At 44.5% G+C, this 17,232-nt stretch overlaps 1 protein-coding gene across 3 annotated transcripts in view; it reads left to right on the forward strand.

Annotated features, from left to right (window-relative positions):
* The window catches only part of MYO5B (myosin VB), a 142,731-nt gene that overhangs the window by 114,564 nt on the left and 10,935 nt on the right, over positions 1-17,232 (forward strand). The window contains exons 26-30 of one of the 3 annotated variants that reach the window (XM_031507267.2): positions 413-550; positions 2,189-2,251; positions 8,334-8,585; positions 9,387-9,484; positions 15,707-15,784. In XM_031507267.2, the coding sequence (XP_031363127.2) occupies positions 413-550; positions 2,189-2,251; positions 8,334-8,585; positions 9,387-9,484; positions 15,707-15,784 (629 nt within the window). The remainder of the gene's footprint in view (positions 1-412; positions 551-2,188; positions 2,252-8,333; positions 8,586-9,386; positions 9,485-15,706; positions 15,785-17,232) is intronic. The other 2 variants (XM_031507268.2, XM_031507269.2) reach the window with 2 other exon arrangements.

Genomic DNA, 17,232 nt, shown 5'->3' on the forward strand with positions numbered 1-17,232 from the left:
GGTATTTTTGAACAGCTCTGAAAGCATTTTCTGAAGTCAAAATAATCAGTATTGACAGTGCTTTGATATAAAATACACCAGGTGCAGGCAGTTAAAAAACCCCAACAAATAAACACTTGACTAAAAGAGACCCAGTAGGTCACTTTTGATGTTCTTAGTCATAATCACCTACTTATCTGTTGGGCTGTTAAGCATTCAGTGATGTATCAAAACAAGTCAGGTATTCTACTGACACTAAATATAGGTGTTTAAAATGTTGATTTGCTCTTTGGAAGTACACATGTTTCTGAGGATGCTCTTGTTCCTGGCTGTGGCTGATGTACAGTCAGGGTGCATCTGGCACTGTGAATCGGTATAGAACTTGACACTCAGGTTTTCTTTTTTTTTCTCCCTTCCTCCTGTTCTTCTCCAGGAGATTGGGATGGAGAAAGCAGCCATGGACATGACCCTCTTCCTGAAGCTACAGAAGCGAGTGAGGGAGCTTGAGGTGGAGAGGAAGAAGCTGCAAGCCCAGCTGGAGAAAAAGGAGCAAGAGAGCAAGAAATCCCAGGCAAGAGGCATCTTTTCATGGATGCTAATATTTCATATTTGTAACTGGCTTTCCTTGATTGCCTGAAGCCACATGATGTAGGAATTTAGTTTTGAGAGTGATAAGTTCAACATAAGAGGCTACAAATCCATCTGCAAAAGGGAGATAATTTTTTTTTTTCTTGTTAGCTAAGGACAACTGGACAGGAGAACTGCTTTATTTATTTGTTTAAACAAACTGGTTACAACATATTTATGGCAGTAGCTTAAGCTTCTTGAAAGCAATGAAACGTGGAATCAATTTTGGCACACATTATTCCACTCAGCACTGACCCTGTGTCTCACGTGTGGCATCCTGTATATTCAACAACTCTCCCTTTTGGATGATTTCTGTTGTTCAAGCATTTCTTTGTTGTCCTGGCTTCCCCCTATCCAGCAGCGTGTGGCATGAGCTGAAAAGCACTTCACACACATGTCAGTCAGGCTGGTTTCCTCAGTTTGATTTTATTATCATCTGTGTATTTTGTCCTCAGTAATGATCACAGAGAGGAATACAGGCTAAAAGTAGTGTACTAAATAAGAAATATCAGGATAGCTGTTAGAAGAAAGGATTCTTAATTTCTGTTGCAAGGCAAGTCTTTTGCTGTATTCTCCCTACTTTGTGGGGAAAAAAAACAAAAAAAAAACTTGCAAAAACACAAACAAACAAACAAAAAACCCACCCCCAAACAAAACAAAACAAAAAAACCACCAAACAAGCAAACAAAAAAACCCCAACCAAACCCGAACTCCTAAGGTTTGAGTTGCTTGCTTGAAAGCAAATTAAAGACATGTATATAAGAAAATCAAGGTTACTGACAGCCCAGTGGTAACTCAGTAGACAGGAGTCCGTAAGTCTGAAAATATAGACTTACTGAAAATACAGCTTTTTAGGTTTTGATGAGCTGACTTCTGGTTTGGGGGTTTTAATAGCAGACCTCTTTGCAGACCTGTATGTGATTTCCCTGCCCTCTGTAGCCAAGGCTCTGTGGCTTGTCAAAGTGTGCTATGAAACAGCAGTGCTGCTGTGTGCTTGGAGCCCTGAAGCACTGAACTTTTATAAATTGCTGGGCAAATGCCATCCCTCTTGGATACATATTTGAAATTTCTGGGGCTTTGGTCGCTTTGTTTGGGAATTGTTTTCCTTATTACTCTCCAGTGTGAGATCAGTGTACCTTTGAACAAATGCAGTAGGAGACTCAACAAAATAATCAACAGTAATTATTTACTTGCTTCACTAGATATCATTATTGATCACCCCTAGAAATTTGCAGGAAACACGAAACAGGAGACTTCCCCAGACTCTCATTCCTGCTGTAGGAGGATTAAAAACCTGTTTTCCAACTGCTGTGTTGAAGATTGTTCCCTTAATGACTGTCAATTGTTTGAAAGCTGCAGCGAAAGCTGACAGTTGTCAGGATATTAATGAGAGATTAAGCCATTTTCTCTTGGAGTGTCCTCTGCCCCACTGGTGTTGCTGTCTGATGGCAATTAATGATATTATTATGGTTGAGCTGGCCAAGAGGGCTGAATGCTGATGGAGATGTGCCCTGCTACCCTGTGCTGTGTGCCAGTTCTTCCACCTGCTCCTAAATACAAATTTACTCTTTAACCTGCACAGGTAATTGAAATAAAGACTGAAGTGACTTCAGAACATGAAGATTTTGCATACAACAGCCTGAAGGTGAGTGAGAGGCTTCTGCTTAGTGCTGTAGCCTATTGCATGGCTCCAGCAGCCCAAAACAAATGGTGTGAATGTGATAATAATCCAAAACCTGCTGTAATCAGCTCTGTTTGAGAGGGCAGTTGGAAAGCTGCAGCTTTCCATTTGCTCCTGGGCATGGGATGGGCTCACATATGTTTCTCTCTGGGGTGTCATCTATTTTCTGCCAACCTACCTGTCTCTGAGTGATCCACGGAGATAACGAACCCACTCATGGTGAAGGGGGCTTTTTCCATGCAGATGTTCCTTCAGGGGCTTTTTTGGGCTCCCTTTGATGGGCACTGCTGGTCTCAGCAGCTGGTTTGGCAGCAGGTTCTTGTTCCAGGCTCCACCTCTGCTTCTTAGCCACCTTCTGTGCTATCCCAAGGTGCCACTCAGGTCAAACTCAGATAAATATGTGGAGTGATTTGAGCCTCCTTAAATGGCTCCCATCTCTCAGCAGAAGTGCTGGCTGAGCACAGTCATCCTTTGTCTTCCAGTATTGCCCTACCCTGGAATTTGTCTTGCCCCCAAGCTCTAAATCCTAACAGTTTCTGTCCCCATCACTTTCTCCCTGTGACAGTCACAGCAACTGAAACCTCCTGAGCTCCTGCTGCAGCTTCTGTGGGTTTTATTTTCCTTCTCTAACTCTATCCAAACACTTCTGACCTTAAATGTCTGCCACCAATTTTTATGTCCTGCTTACCCTCAGAAAACCAGTTCCTAGGATAGCATTACTAGAGGTAAATTTTTTATGCTGTTGGTTTTTTCAGGGCAGACCTACCTTTCTGATACTCCTTCTCTCCCTATCCCATTAGCAAATATTGCAATGCAGCTGAGAAGTCCGGAGGAGCATATGTTTTCCAGAACAGCATGATGCTAAACCATCTGCCAGTAGTAATACCAATTTTTCCTTCTGCATCATCTCCTCCAAAGGATGCTGAAAAAAGCAGAAGTTAGAGATGGAAAGGATGTCCAACCCTCACAAAGCCCTTATAGTATCAGTAGATCTTTATGACACTTAATAATCCAGTTTTATTTTCCTAGCATGATATTGGTATAGCTCTGAATTTCCTTAGTACCTCTGCATAGCCCCTTGGAGAAGAAGCATGGCCAGGTCACTGCCCACGTGGCTTCCAGCTGGTTAAGCATACTTGTGGAAGGTTTAAGTTTATTGACCTTGTAAAGCAAAGTGGAGTTGCATTTGAAGGGGGAAACCCAGCAGGTAAGAGCCACCACCTCCTTAAGTGGCTTCTGGAGTTCTTACTTCTGTGTGAGTTCACAAACTGTGTTTTCTTCAAGGTTTAACCCTGGAAGTTCAGAATGGAAATACTAATTTTGGATTTTCCTACTTTCTGCACAGTGGCATACTAGCATTCATAGTTCTACATATCTAACAAATTTTAAAATACCGTTTAATGTTAATAGTATTTCATAAGGATAGGTGGCATGTGTTACTAAAAATGCAGGGTTCTTTAAACTTTAGTCTGAAACAGATGGAAAATGAACCTGCAGGGAATTCACATTCACAAGAAGAGAGACATTCACATTCAGAAAAAGAGAGACAAATACACCTTCCAGCTGTTCTCCCTACATCTGAACACAGGACACAGCCTGAAGTCTCTGTCTGCAATCCAAGAGTCACTTACTGCTGATTTTGAGGTCTTCTTTTCCCTCTTCCCCCTTGGCAGCTGCTTCCACGGCTACGACAAAGCTATTCTTCTCTGATTTTTCTCCTGCTAATTTAAATTTCAAGTATTTGTACTATCTCTGTCTCCTTTAAGAGTTTCTTGTGAATATGTTTATTTTTCATTTTTACCAGCTTAAAAAGACTTTATCTCAGGGAAATAGTCTGAGATGCCTAAAAACTCACACACAGGACAGTCTTTCTGTGGATGCTCTTGTGAGGTACCAGTGAGTCAGCCGTGGACTGCGACACCTTCTCCTGGACCAGGCTGCTCCCACCTGGCCTTGGACACTCCCAGGGATCCAGGGGCAGCCACAGCTGCTCCGTGCTAGGCAGGGCCTTACCACCCTCACAGCTAGGAATTTTTTCCCTCCTTTCTGATCTAAACTGTAGGAATGTGCCTCCAGTTGATGGAGTGGCCAAATTATCCTTTGGCTCCTTAAAAAGGAAAAAAGCCTAGAAGTTTATCTCCTCAACTTGGTTAAAAGACCTCATAGGACCTTGGGGACTTCACCTCAAACTTAAGGACAGCCAGTTGGACATAAGCCAAAAAGTCCTGCCTAAGCAATTCCCTAGAAAAAGAAGAGAACAAAAGAAATAAATCGCTTTTGTGAAGTGTTTTAGCAGGGGCAAGAACCTCTTGCCCTGGCTTGGGTTTTCTCTGCAGAGAGCTTTGTTATTTTGCCTTTTATTAGAACTTTTCTGTTTCAACACTGTAGCCATCCTACTAATTTTATGCCATCTGAGGTAGTTGAACTATCTCAAGTGTGATTCTTTTCTCTGAGAGCTTATGAGTCCTGGCTCCAAGAGATAAGTATCACTAAACCTTCTCTCTCAGTTTGGACAAGATGAGCTTTAAGGTTCCTTAACTTGCCAACTATTTCCTTACTATTTTTAAGTAAGAGTCCATACTTTTATGTCCCATTTCAGATGTTTTTGGCACTCACAGCCCCTCAAGCAGGACAGTACAAGGTGTGGGTGTTACTGGATGGCTGTTTCTGCAACCAGCACATGGTCTGATACTTCACAGGTGTCTGCTGTCCTCCAGCTTGGAGTCTTGGTGTAATTATTACTATAATTATTACTGTCATGACACCCATGATGGCAGGGATTTGCCTTTGGATTTAGCATCTGGTGGGGAGCCTGTTCTTGATGCAGATTCTGCTGGAGGGAAGTGATTGAAGCACAGTGCTCCATTAGAGAGACTCATCTGGTTTTTTAGTTTTGTAAGACTGAAATTTGTGAAACTTGAGCTAACACTGATAAATTAACAAGCAGAGGTTACCTGTCCTTTGTAATGGAGAAATACATTTCTTAGAAGATGTTGTCCCAAAATACACCCAGCCAGATGTTTGGTTAATCATTATCCAGGAATGCAAAACAGGGAGATACTTCCCTCAGACATGCCAGTGAAAAATGTGTTTTCCTTGTTTTTTCAAGCTGGGAAAGTGGCAGTGGGAATGAAAGCACCAAGGAGCCTTTGCTCTGACTCCATGTTTCTGAGTGACCTGTTCTAGTGGAAGCTGTTCCTACAGCTGGACTAGATGGCCTTTAAAGGTCCTTCCTAACTCACACATTCTAGGATTCCAAGCAGGAGCATGATGCATAATTCAGTTTCTCACTTGGTGCGTAGCTTAAAATTGGCAACGCATCATAAAATGAGCTGCATGGAGGATTTGATTTTCTTTTCCTTCAGAGTACCAGAAAAGAAGAGAGGGGGCAAAATCCTGGCATGGCAGTGCTAACCTGTGACTTAGGCAGGCTCACACTTCACCCAGCACTGCCCTGTGGGCCCTTTGCTAAAGAGTGAAGCTATTTCCATCACCACTAGTGCTTGGGTACCCCATCAGAACTCTTTAACACTGCATATGTTGGGGAAAGTGTGAGTTCAAGGTCAGTGCATTCTGACTGTAAAATGTTTTGGTCAAATTTATTTGTCAGGTATTTGTTAAATAAATCAGCATGACTGGACTATGCTGAAGAAAGAGCATTTTTCAGTTTGCCAGAAGAAATCTCTTTCCACATCCATAGCATTTTATTTTAGCTTCTGATCTTCCATGAATATCAAGTGGATCTTCATGGATGTGGTGATGCAAAAAAGGGTGTATGAGCTGGGGACAGAAGGTGCTTTAACACTGCTCCATGAAATCCACAAAGAAAGACGTAGGGAATAAATGTAAATGTAAACTTTGAAAGGAGTATACGGCAGGGATTCTTGGAGCAGGGTTGTTGGCAATTGCTGTCTTTCCTGGTCTTTCTGGCCTTGTTTCTAACCAGAGCAGAGCATGAAATGACCAGTCCTTGGAGTTAGCAGTGTGGCTGACCCATTACAAAAAAGAGAGGGAGAAAGGGACACAAAGAGGAGGATGAAGGTTAAGAAAAAGGAAAGCAGAGGGCTTACCCAGCAGATAACAAAACCCAGAGAAGAGTTATTTTAGTAGAAAAGCAAGTAACTGCTTTCACCATCAGTGAGGGGTGATGGTCCTCCATGTAGCAGGAAGAGTTAAACCCAGTTTGATAGCAATTCCCACCATGCACACACTGCCAACTCCTGCTTTAAACACCAGTTACGGGAAAGCCCATGTGTCATATACATGGTTAATGTGGAGGAATTGATGGCTCTAAGGCATTTCTTATCCTTTGGGTTTCTTCATGACAGATGGTATAAAGTACCTGAATATGCCCCGTTACTGATGTTGTCTGTTCAGCTAGGAGCGTGCTGCCCAGATGCCAGATCAGCTATTCTGCTCACACCTCTGCTGTGATAGGCCATGCTATTTATAATTTGTAAAGATTTATAATTACAACACCCGTTTCCTATGGAAATGGGGTTTACACAGCTGTGCTAGCTACACACTGTGTAAATTGTATAAATTGCCCCCATCCCCCCCAGCCACTTTTGGATTCATTAGCTTGACTTAACCCAAGCTGATAATGAAGCAGATATCCCAGAGATAGGAAGGTTGTGAAAGGAAGCTGTGGAAGGGGTCAGTAAGCAGCAGGGAGATGAGGGATGTGACAGTGGGGAATGATCTTGTGCTGTTGTAGACACTGGAGAATCCACATGGATGGGGGTTGGTCCCTAGGAAAGAGCTGACCGCTCATCAGACGGAGGACTTTGTCAGCTCATGTGCAGGGGTGTTGGTTTGTGCCGTGTTGGACGAGGGTCCTGATGGGGTTTGGCATTGCCTGAGAACTTTGGAGGTGTGGGGACAGGAGGGAGCACTCCTGGGTGGCACCATGCAGCAGCCAGAGGTGGAGGATCATGCAAAGGGAGGTGGGTTGTTGAGAACAGGACCCCAAGGAGTCTGGCTCACAGCCAGTCTGTGACCCACAGCAAGGACTGATGGTTTTAAGCTTGAAGAGGGTAGATTTAGATGGGATATTGAGAATAAGTTCTTGGCTGTGAGGGTGATGAGTCTCTGGTGCATGTTTCCCAGAAAAGCTGCCCCTGGATCCCTGGAAGTGTCTAAGGCCAGGTTGGATGGGACTTGGAGCCACCTGGGCTAGTGGAAGGTGTCCCTGCCCATGGCAGGGGGTGAAACTGGATGGGCTTTAAGGTCCTTTCCAACTCAAACAATTCCATGATTCTGTGATTGCACCCGTGTGCAGGAGCAAAGCTGCTCTTGACCCAGCCAAGATTCTCCAGGTGGGTTTTGGGTGGTGGCAAGGAGCTGCCAAATGTTATGCTACCACCTGCAAACAAAGGCTGTCTTAGCTGCCAGAGCTCTATTCTTCTGACTTCTGCTGTCTTGCAAAAGTGAATAAGCCCTTCAGTTATCTCAGCTAAGATGTTGTTATTCAGGAGAATAAGTTGACATCAAACTAGCACAGTGTTGACCCTGCCTGTCAAATGCCAGTGTCTGAGGAGACATCAGGGTGAGGAAATCCTCCAGCTAGAAACACTGCACTAGGGTGGGGGAATTAAAAAGCACATGAGAAAAGAAGAGGGAATTCACAGACCCGTGGCTTACCTAAGGGATGTCTACCACGATGATGGTTTGTCCACATCAGCATCTCCCAGCTTATCTAATGAATATGGGAGGTGAGCTGAATGTTGTGAGGGTTGTGTGATTTATTGATTCAGAAGGAAAAAAGGTGGAGGAGAAAAAAGTATGCTTAGTTTCTTTAACAGCCTGCTTTTGTGTTTAGAAATAGTGTCAATAAATAAAAAATACCCTGGGTCACCCTGTGTTATTCAATAGCAACAGGCTGCTGACTAAAGCAAAAACCTTCTGGGCTGGCAGCAGAACCCAGATCCTGGCTTGCATTGATCTGTAACCATTGGTAATTGAGTCAGCCTAGAGGCATCTCAGAACAGGATGAGGCACCACAGGGCAGTTTATCTAAACTGCTTAATGGCTCGGTGTTTTCCAGAGGCAAGAGCTGGAGTCGGAGAACAAGAAGCTGAAAAATGAGCTCAATGAGCTGAGGAAGGCCATCGCAGACCACGCCACGGAGAACAACTCCTCCAACGACGTGCAGGACGGCTACAGCCTCCTTCTGAACCAGCTGAAATCGGCCAACGAGGAGCTGGAGGTGCGCAAGGAGGAGGTGCTCATCCTCAGGTCGCAGATCATGAAGGCAGCCCAGCAGAAAGAGGCAGAGAAAAACATGGTAAAGGAGAGGGTAATGGATTTTCTTTTCCTTCTTCCCCTCTGTTGGTGAAGAGTCACTGGCTGTCTGAGCAATGCCATTCCTGCTCTGGTGGGCAGGATGGCACAGGGGAACTATGGAGGGTTGTGGAGGGATACAGGATGTCCTGCCTGGGAATGAGATGTAGTCCTGGCATTTCAGACAGCCCTGGACTATCTGTGCCATGATACTGCCATAGGCTGCTCATCCCATACCTGATGAGAGTAAGCACCCTATGGCAGGGTAAGCCAGCCCACACTACCCCTGCACTAATGCGTGTGGTTTAGCATGTTCCTATTGATGTTTTGCAGCAATAATATTTTTCTGCAAGGAAACACAGTGAGGGAAAAGAATTTCTAGACCAGGTTCTGCTCACTTCAGGCTGGTGCAGCTGTAATGTGTTTCTTCTGACATGCAAGCAAGAAGGGAGACTGCCTCTCAAGCTGCTGGGATGGGATTTTTGTTTAGAGCACATTCCAATGGAAGGGCACATTTTCCAGAAACTCAGTCTTTATTGATTTGCTGTCTTACCATTCCTCAAGGTTTTGATGTGTTTTATATTTCAGACCAAGCCGAGCACCCTACTTATCCTCTTCCCAAGTTCACTGCATTTTTCTTCCATCTCTTATCTCTCCTGCTGCATGTGTGTGGATTCATAGAAACTCAGCAGTGTGGTGGATGCCCCAGGGATGCTTTTATTAGGATAATTGGGAGTTACTTGGTGTCAGGAACTTGTAGAGCTGAGCAGAGTTTTAAAGCAGGAAGTCACATTGCTGTTTTGCACGTTGACTTTAGGAGAGCATCTCCCCCAGTGCCAGCTGGCCCAACAGTGACCGGCACGTTGACCAGGAGGACGCGATCGAAGCCTACCAGGGCATGTGCGAGACCAACCGGTAAGTGTGGCGCTGACCCCTCCACCTCTGGGGAACGCCGTGTCAGAGAGGGATCCACACCAAAACCAATGTGTTCTAGAGGGCTGCCAGCCTCTGGCTTGTGTTATGGACCCAAGAGTGGGCCATAAAGGTGAAACCAAGGGCACATCTTACAGAATTGTAGAATCCCAGAATGGTTTGGGTTGAAAGAGACCTTCAAGATCATCTAGGTCCAGTCAGATACTGAGCAGATGGAAAAGCAAATATGGAAGTGAGCAAAACCGGGTTTTGACTTCGCTTCCAGTATGGAAATGGCAGCAAGACTAAGATTTGGGATTGTATTGTATTTATTTCACAGAATTCACAGGATGACTGTGTTGGAAGAGACCTTCAAGATCATCGAGTCCAACCCAGCCCCAGCACCTCAACTCAACCCTGCCACCCAGTGCCACATCCAGGCTTTGTTAAACACATGTAGGGATGGTGACTCCACCACCTCCCTGGGCAGCCATTCCAGAACTTTATCACTCTTTCTGTAAAAAACTTTTTCCTAATATCCAAACTATATTTCCCCTGGTGCGGCTTGAGACTGTGACCTCTGGTGCTGTCAGTTCCTGGAGAAAGAGCCCAATCCCACCTGGCCACAGCCATAGGGAGTGATAAGGTCACCCCTGAGTTTTCTTTTCTCCAGACTGAGCACCCCCAACTCCCTCAGGTGCTCCTTAGGTATCTCATACTGTGTTGGGAAGGTGCCACAGTTCTTTTCTGTTTTTTCCAGACACAAAAGCCCGTCATGGTTAACTGAGCTAATAAACATGCTGTATTCCCTGGAAACACTCACATTATTGATTTTATTACACCCAAACTGAGTGTCAGGAACAACTGTTTTATTGCCAGTTTACCTCAATGAGGATTAATGCTTTGAGCATGTGTCTGTCCTGACAGTAAAAATGGGCTGATATTGCCAAGCATTAAATCAGTCCTTGCAGCTGCCCAGGAGGATATAAAATAATAAAGCAGTACTTTGCAAGAAGAAAAAATTATATGGATTAAATAGCATGATATTATGAAAACGTAAATGTTTATTTTACTTCAAGGAAATTGAATGTTTATCTTTTTTTTTTTTTCCTCTTGACAAATACAGATGTTTGAAGCTTTTTTTTCCCGTTAATAATTTTCATTCAGCAAGGAAAAAGACCCAGCCATTGGATTAATTGCTTTTAATAACACAATATGGTTTTCTACTTTGTAGAGTGGTTGCAGAAGGTTGTTAACATTCCAGGCTGGGACCTGATTTAATGAGGATTGTATTCACACCTGTATGAATATGAGGAAAGGCTTATTTGAGCTCAAAACCCTGCTGACTAGAGGCCCTGCCCCAGCTGTTCTGATAGCTTTGCCCAGGTCTGGAGGCCTGGAACAGTGGGGATTGTTGGGGTCCAGGACTCTTGTGACATTGGTTTCTCACCTGAGCATCATGTCTGGCTAGATCAGGACTTGTCTTGTGGTTTTTTCCAATTTGCTGTCGAATATTTGCTTTCCTGAAGTGAACTTGCTAATGAAATTTGTGCCCCTCCTGCAGTAGAGGTGATGAGATTAATTTGCACATCACATTCTTGTCAGTAAATCAATGGAGCTCAGTATGTTTCCTGCAGCAAGGAGTGGATTTTGGTAATTTAATTAATTATATGAGTTTTCTCTTCTTTCCTTCTTTTTCCTTCTCTCCAGCATTCTCCTGGAGCTGTGGGTGCTCATATGAGATGTGAAGTGCCATCGTTGGGCACAGCTTTAATAAGTCCCTAAATTTTTCAGCGTGCATGCCTAGGAAAGGTTAGTTTGGTCTCAGGTGGTGGTGAAGGAGACAAAATAAAGGCTACAGGAAAGGTGTCTGACCCGGGGTGTCACTAGTCCCCAGTATAAATTGGTATCTGGACATACTGGTGCACATTGCCAGGAGGCCCCAGTCCTCCTCCTGACGTTCTGGTTTCCACACTTGACTTCTGCAGAAAGAACTGAATTGTATAATCATTTAGGCTCAAAAGGATGTCTTGAGGTTCAGCTCTTCCCCCAGCAGTATAAAGGCCAGCACTAAACCATGTGCCACATCCACATGGATTTTAAATCCCTCCAGGGCCTATATGTTTCCAAGATCTAATTTTCCACAGTAGTACAAATCTCTTTCCTTGCAATTGCACGGGTGAGCTGCAATTTTAAGAAGTTCATGTGATGTGGCCTTGGTGGTTTTTGGTCTCTTAAGTTTTGGGAGGGGAAATCTGCAGTCTCCAGGGTTAGTTCATTATTCTCTCATCTACTTCTCATGTGAAGCTTGACTGGAGCTTGGCTCCTGAAATACAGCAGCAGTAGCTCTATATGCTTTCACCCTGGTTTTCTGCAGTGATTTATCCAGTGGCTCATTAAGCACCACCAGCCTCCCCATTATAAGGTTCCCTGTGCAGTTTTGTGTTTATTAGGTTGGTTTATAAGCTGTAGGCTGGTGTTGATGGTGATAAAATGGATGAAGACAAATGCTTGGGGACCCTGGATTATTGTGTTTGTAGACATAACCTAACATTCCCTCCCCCAGCAAAACTTTGCATTTGTGTTTACACAGCTCTATACCCAAGGGTGTCAGCATGAGACACACAAATGCCTCTCCTTTCTAATCTTGATCAATACATATTTTAATGAGAAGCTTTTCTGGTGGGGTTGAGGTTCTGAAGTGCGATTGATAAGCAAGAGCCACATTTTCTCTCACCCCCTCTGCAAGAAGCACTCCCATTTCTCTTTCACAGAGTGGTTTGAGTTGGCAGGGACCTTCAAGGTCGTTCTGTTTCATCCCCTACCATGGACAGGGACATTCCACTGTCCCAGGAAGCTCCAAGCCCCATCCATCCTGGCCTGGGACACTTCCAGGGATCCAGGGACAGCCACAGCTGCTCTGGGCACCCTGTGCCAGGGCCTGCCCACCCTCCCAGCCAGCAATTCCCAATTCCCAATCTCCCATCTGTGCCTGCCCTCTGGCAGTGGGAGCCATTCCCTGTGTGCTGTCCCTGCCTGCCTTGTCCCCAGTCCCTGTGCAGCTCTCCTGGAGCCCCTTGAGGCCCTGGCAGGGGCTCTGAGCTCTCCCTGGAGCTTCTCTTGTGCAGGTGAGCAGCCCTGAGCACAGGGGCAGAGGGGCAGAATCCCCCCTGCCCTGCTGCCCACGCTGGGGGATCAGCCCCGGGCAGGGGGGTTCAGGCTGGGGCAGGTCCAGCTCTCACCCACAGCACCCCCAGGTCCTTCTCCCAGGGCTGCTCCCTCTGCTCATCCCCAGCCTGGGCTGATCCCGGGGGCTGCCCTGGCCCAGGTGCAGCTCCAACACTTGGCCTTGTTAAACCTCATGAGGTTCCCTTGGGCCACTGCTTGGGCTTGTCCATGTCCCTCTGGATGGCCCAATATTTTGGGGCTGTCAGCTGCTCTTAGCTCCCCAGTCTGAGGTGCTTTTTGAGCAGGTGGAGGTTCTTCACCAGCCCAGGCTTATGGATGTGGTGAAACCTTGCTCCACCCAGGAGGTGCTCCTTGCTCCAAGCCATCATCTCTTAGTTATTTAGGCTGTGGACAGAGCACGGCTATATTTTGGTGGGAGATCAACCTTTTATTCTCTCCATGTCTATATAATGCAGCACTTCTAAATACAGCAGGAGGAAAACAGGAAGAACTCTGCCAGGTGCTGCTAACCCTGTCCATCTAGCCGTTCCCTCTCCAAAATGCTTCCAGAGAAAAGCCCTTTGATTCCATGTCAAGGGCAGGTTTGAATTGAAATCAGCCCTTCCTTTATAAATGCATTAAACTCAGCTTCTTTCTTTCTTAAAAAAAAAAAAAAAAATCTGCTGAATTTCAGCTGCTAAGAGGAAAATCAAGTTAGTTCCTACCTCATTTTCCTCCTACAATAACTGAATTAAAGCTAAGTAGACTTTTTTTTTTTCCCTGTTTCTGCTCTTGGGATCATTCCTTCAAGCCTGTTTGATCTTGGTGGAAACAGAGCTAGTGAGAGACCAGGTGATGGTGTTAAGAGATAATAACCTGGCAGCTCAATGTAAATCGGGCTGTGTCTTTGAAATTAGCCTCCATGATAGCTTCCAAGAGATTTCTGTAGAGTACATGGATTATTTTTCGCTGTTGGGCAAGCCCTACCTGCAGCTGCTGGGCAAAGCGAAGAGCTGATGCTGGCTTCACATGAGGGATGCTTTTGCAGCTGGGAGAGACCATCATGTGGAGATGGTATCACATCCCTGCTTCCCACTCTCCAGTGGGTATCTTCCCACTCTGCCACAGATCTAGTCTGTGATTCACAGTATTTTTCCTTTTACCTAGAACAAAGAGGTAAATCTGTGTCTGAAAGTAAAATGCCCCTTCTTTATGAAGAGAGGATAATTTACTGAAGATGCTGAAATTAACATTTCTGGATTTGGGGTACATGCACCGCCTTTAAGCTACTTTCACAGGGCAGGGAGGTGTTTGGGCAGGAATTTTTTGGTTTTGATGAGGGCAGTTTGTTGACTGCAGGTCCCAGCTGCTCTCCAGACCCGTGCCTCCAAGATCAGGATAAAGGGGAAACACAGAGGGTGAGTCAGCCCTTTCAACTCCTCTCCAGCCTTATCTGAGAATAGGATTGACCAGTTATTTTAGGAAATTATGTTTCAGATGCCAATTATTCTAATTGCATTGAAAGGACCCTTTTTTACATCTTGGTCAATGTGACCTTCTGGGAGAAGGGGGAGTGCAGTGATTTCTGAGTCAGTGCTATGTTGATAGAGATGGACTGAATGCTTATTTCCCAGTGCAGGTTTACCTTAAATCAGCATTTTTATATATTTATCTTATAATGGCACTTTCTTGAGCTGCTCTCCTCATTTACCTCAATGCCTATGATGGAAAAAGGAAAGAAAGCTATTTTTCCAAAGAGGCTATCTCTTAAAAATACTGCTCATCATGTGAGATTTCACAGGTTTCTGATGTGCAATAAATAGTGGGGACCCTTCCTGCTTTTTCTTTCGGTTTTCAGTACCTGAGGACTTGTCCCACTAAGATTACATTAACAAAAAAGTAAGACGTTCCTAACAAATTCATGCAAATGAGACCAATAAACTTCCCTGTATCTGTCAGGCTGCAGACCCTTTTGGAAACCTGCTACGTATGGGATAGCAACAAGGTTTTAATTTGAATTCATACATGTGGTTCTAACAGATGAACTTTGCAAGTGTCAGTGTCTGAAATGTTTGCTGGTTTTGAGAAGTGCCGTGCTGGAGCACTGGCATGGGAGGGATGCACGAGCTGTCTGTGGTGGTGAGGCACCTCCAGAGCCCCTTCAGGGCACTGCTGCAACACCACATTTCTCACTCATTTCCTCGTGAGAAAATTTGCTCATGAATCTTTGTGTGTTGTGCTTTGCCACTGAAATATGCAGAAATTCCCTTGCCAGGGAATGGCATCTGCTACAGCTCTTTTCAAAATGTGTGTCTGGACTTCTCCTTTTTGTGTTTTTGTTTTGTTTTTTTTATTAATATAATGATATATTAAGTTTGATGGTTTCCTTGCTTACTTTTTAAATTGTTATTGCTTAAAACAAACACTCTTTTCTAACTGACATCAAATCCACGTAAAATCTTGCTGTAACAAGTGTTTCTGGTCAAGCTGACCAGCTTACCTCACTAATTTGTTATGTGTCCAGCCCCTCATTAAAGAAGATAAATCCACTTCTTGCCTCATATAACTTGGGAAAAAAAGCCCCAAACATTCAGCAGAATGTAGACTAAAAAAGCCAACTGCTAAAAGTATTAAAGTGAGATGAGACTTTCCTGGCCATTAATCTGCCTGGATGTATACAGAGAAGATTGATCTTGTGTGGATGCATGTGGTGTTTGGACCAAAGGTTGCTTTGAGGAAAGACTGATGTGTTTGAGTCAAATGCTGAGGAAACCCTTGGATGAAGTGGAAGGAGTAGAATTTATTTTAGACCAGTGGGAGTTGCTGCAGTGGGAAAGAGATGGAGAAACTTGTTTTTAAAATGTCATACAGGGCACAACCAGGGCAGAGTTCTCCTTTCCCATGGTGGAAAAAGAAATGCAATGCAATGAAAGTGTGCTCTAAAAAAATAATATTGAATGAAATAAATAAGGGTTCTGTACCTTTTCTCCTTTTCTTTCAACTGACCTTTTGTCTTTCTCTGTCCTCTTGTTTCCTTTTTCTGTCCTTTATTTCTAGCAAGACTGAGGACTGGGGCTATCTCAATGAAGATGGAGAGCTCGGCTTGGCTTATCAAGGTTTAAAGCAAGTTGCCAGGTCAAACACTTTCTGTTTCTCCCCAGTGCTGCTTCTCCTCTCTCCTCCCTTTCCCTTGCCCTCTTGTTTCTTTCTCTTGCTCTGCTGCTGCCGTGTGGTCCCGGACAGGGCTCACTGTCCTGTCTGGGAGCAGCTGGAGGCAGGATTTCCACACTGCAGGAATTGAGACCCTCCTGTAATTTTCAGAGGAGTCATGGCTCCAGCTGGCTGTTGCTGGTGGTGGCTGTTGTCACTAATGCCTGAGCTGTGATCCAGTAAGGATTATGTGACAGCAATGAAAAATTGGGTGATGAAGGGGTTGGGAAGCTGGAATCTCTAAGAAGACAAAAAACCCTTCCCATTTTATTTTTTTTTTTCTCCCAAATTGCACTAAGACATGGCACCTCTCAGAACTGTTTTTCTCCCAGTGTTTGACCTGTTGGAAGGGGAGGGTCTGTGCTTATGTCCCAGTGCTGTCACCTTTGCATGATCCTGGGGATTTTCTGCTCCCATCCATGTGTTGTCTGTGGGTGAGAAAGGCATGTGGTGGACACAGGGTGCCATCATTCCACAGTCCACCCCAGGTCCTGCTGTGCTTGGAAAATATCCCTCCCGGATTCATGTCCTGCATCACCCCCATGCTTGGTGGTTATGGGGTGTCAATATATATGATTTTATTAGTTTTAAGGACATTAAAGAGATTAAAAATTTAAGTATTTTGTATAGAGTAGTCTAAAGTGTTCACATCTAGTGGTATCAGAGCGAAACCAGATGGTAACAGAAGAAATAACAGAGATTATTTCATGTGTTTTCCCAAGCAAAGTAGGAATCCAGGTTCATAGAAGGAGCATGTTCTTCTGAGGGTGTCTCATGGATTATCCAGACTGAATCCCAACTAATCCCAGTATGAAGAAATAAAATGAAAATTATATACTTAATACTTATTTCATGGCGGGTCTGTATTTTCCAAGCCCATTAAGAATATAACTCCTGACAGGATTATGAGGCTGACTGCATTATTGCTCATGTTTCTATAGGTGGAAAACATGCTTTTCTGTCTTGTGCTGGGATGTGGGAGTAGAGACTGTGTTGTTAAATTTTCTTAAGGCAGAAAAACAACAACCACACAAAATAACCTGGAGATGATGAGTACTTTTCATCCAGGAATCTTCCCTGAAAGCATGCACTCTTTTATAAATTTGTTACAGAAAAATGCCAAAACAGTAACAAAAAAATTCCGTGCATAGTTGTTCCTGTAGGGAAACAGTTGACAGGAGTGTATCACAATCAATTTCCCAGTGGACCAGAGCGAGTTGTGGCTCTGTGTCTGTGTGTGTCCTGGGTCAGTGTGGAGCTGTCAACAGCAGAATCCTCCTCATCTTTGAGGATTGCTGTTTGCATCCAGTGTCAGAAGACCCTGAGCTGGCTGTGAGGTGACCACAGCTCTGACCAGGCACATCCGTGGGCTG

This window comes from Lonchura striata, chromosome Z, assembly GCF_046129695.1.
Source record: "Lonchura striata isolate bLonStr1 chromosome Z, bLonStr1.mat, whole genome shotgun sequence".
NCBI lineage: Eukaryota > Metazoa > Chordata > Aves > Passeriformes > Estrildidae > Lonchura > Lonchura striata.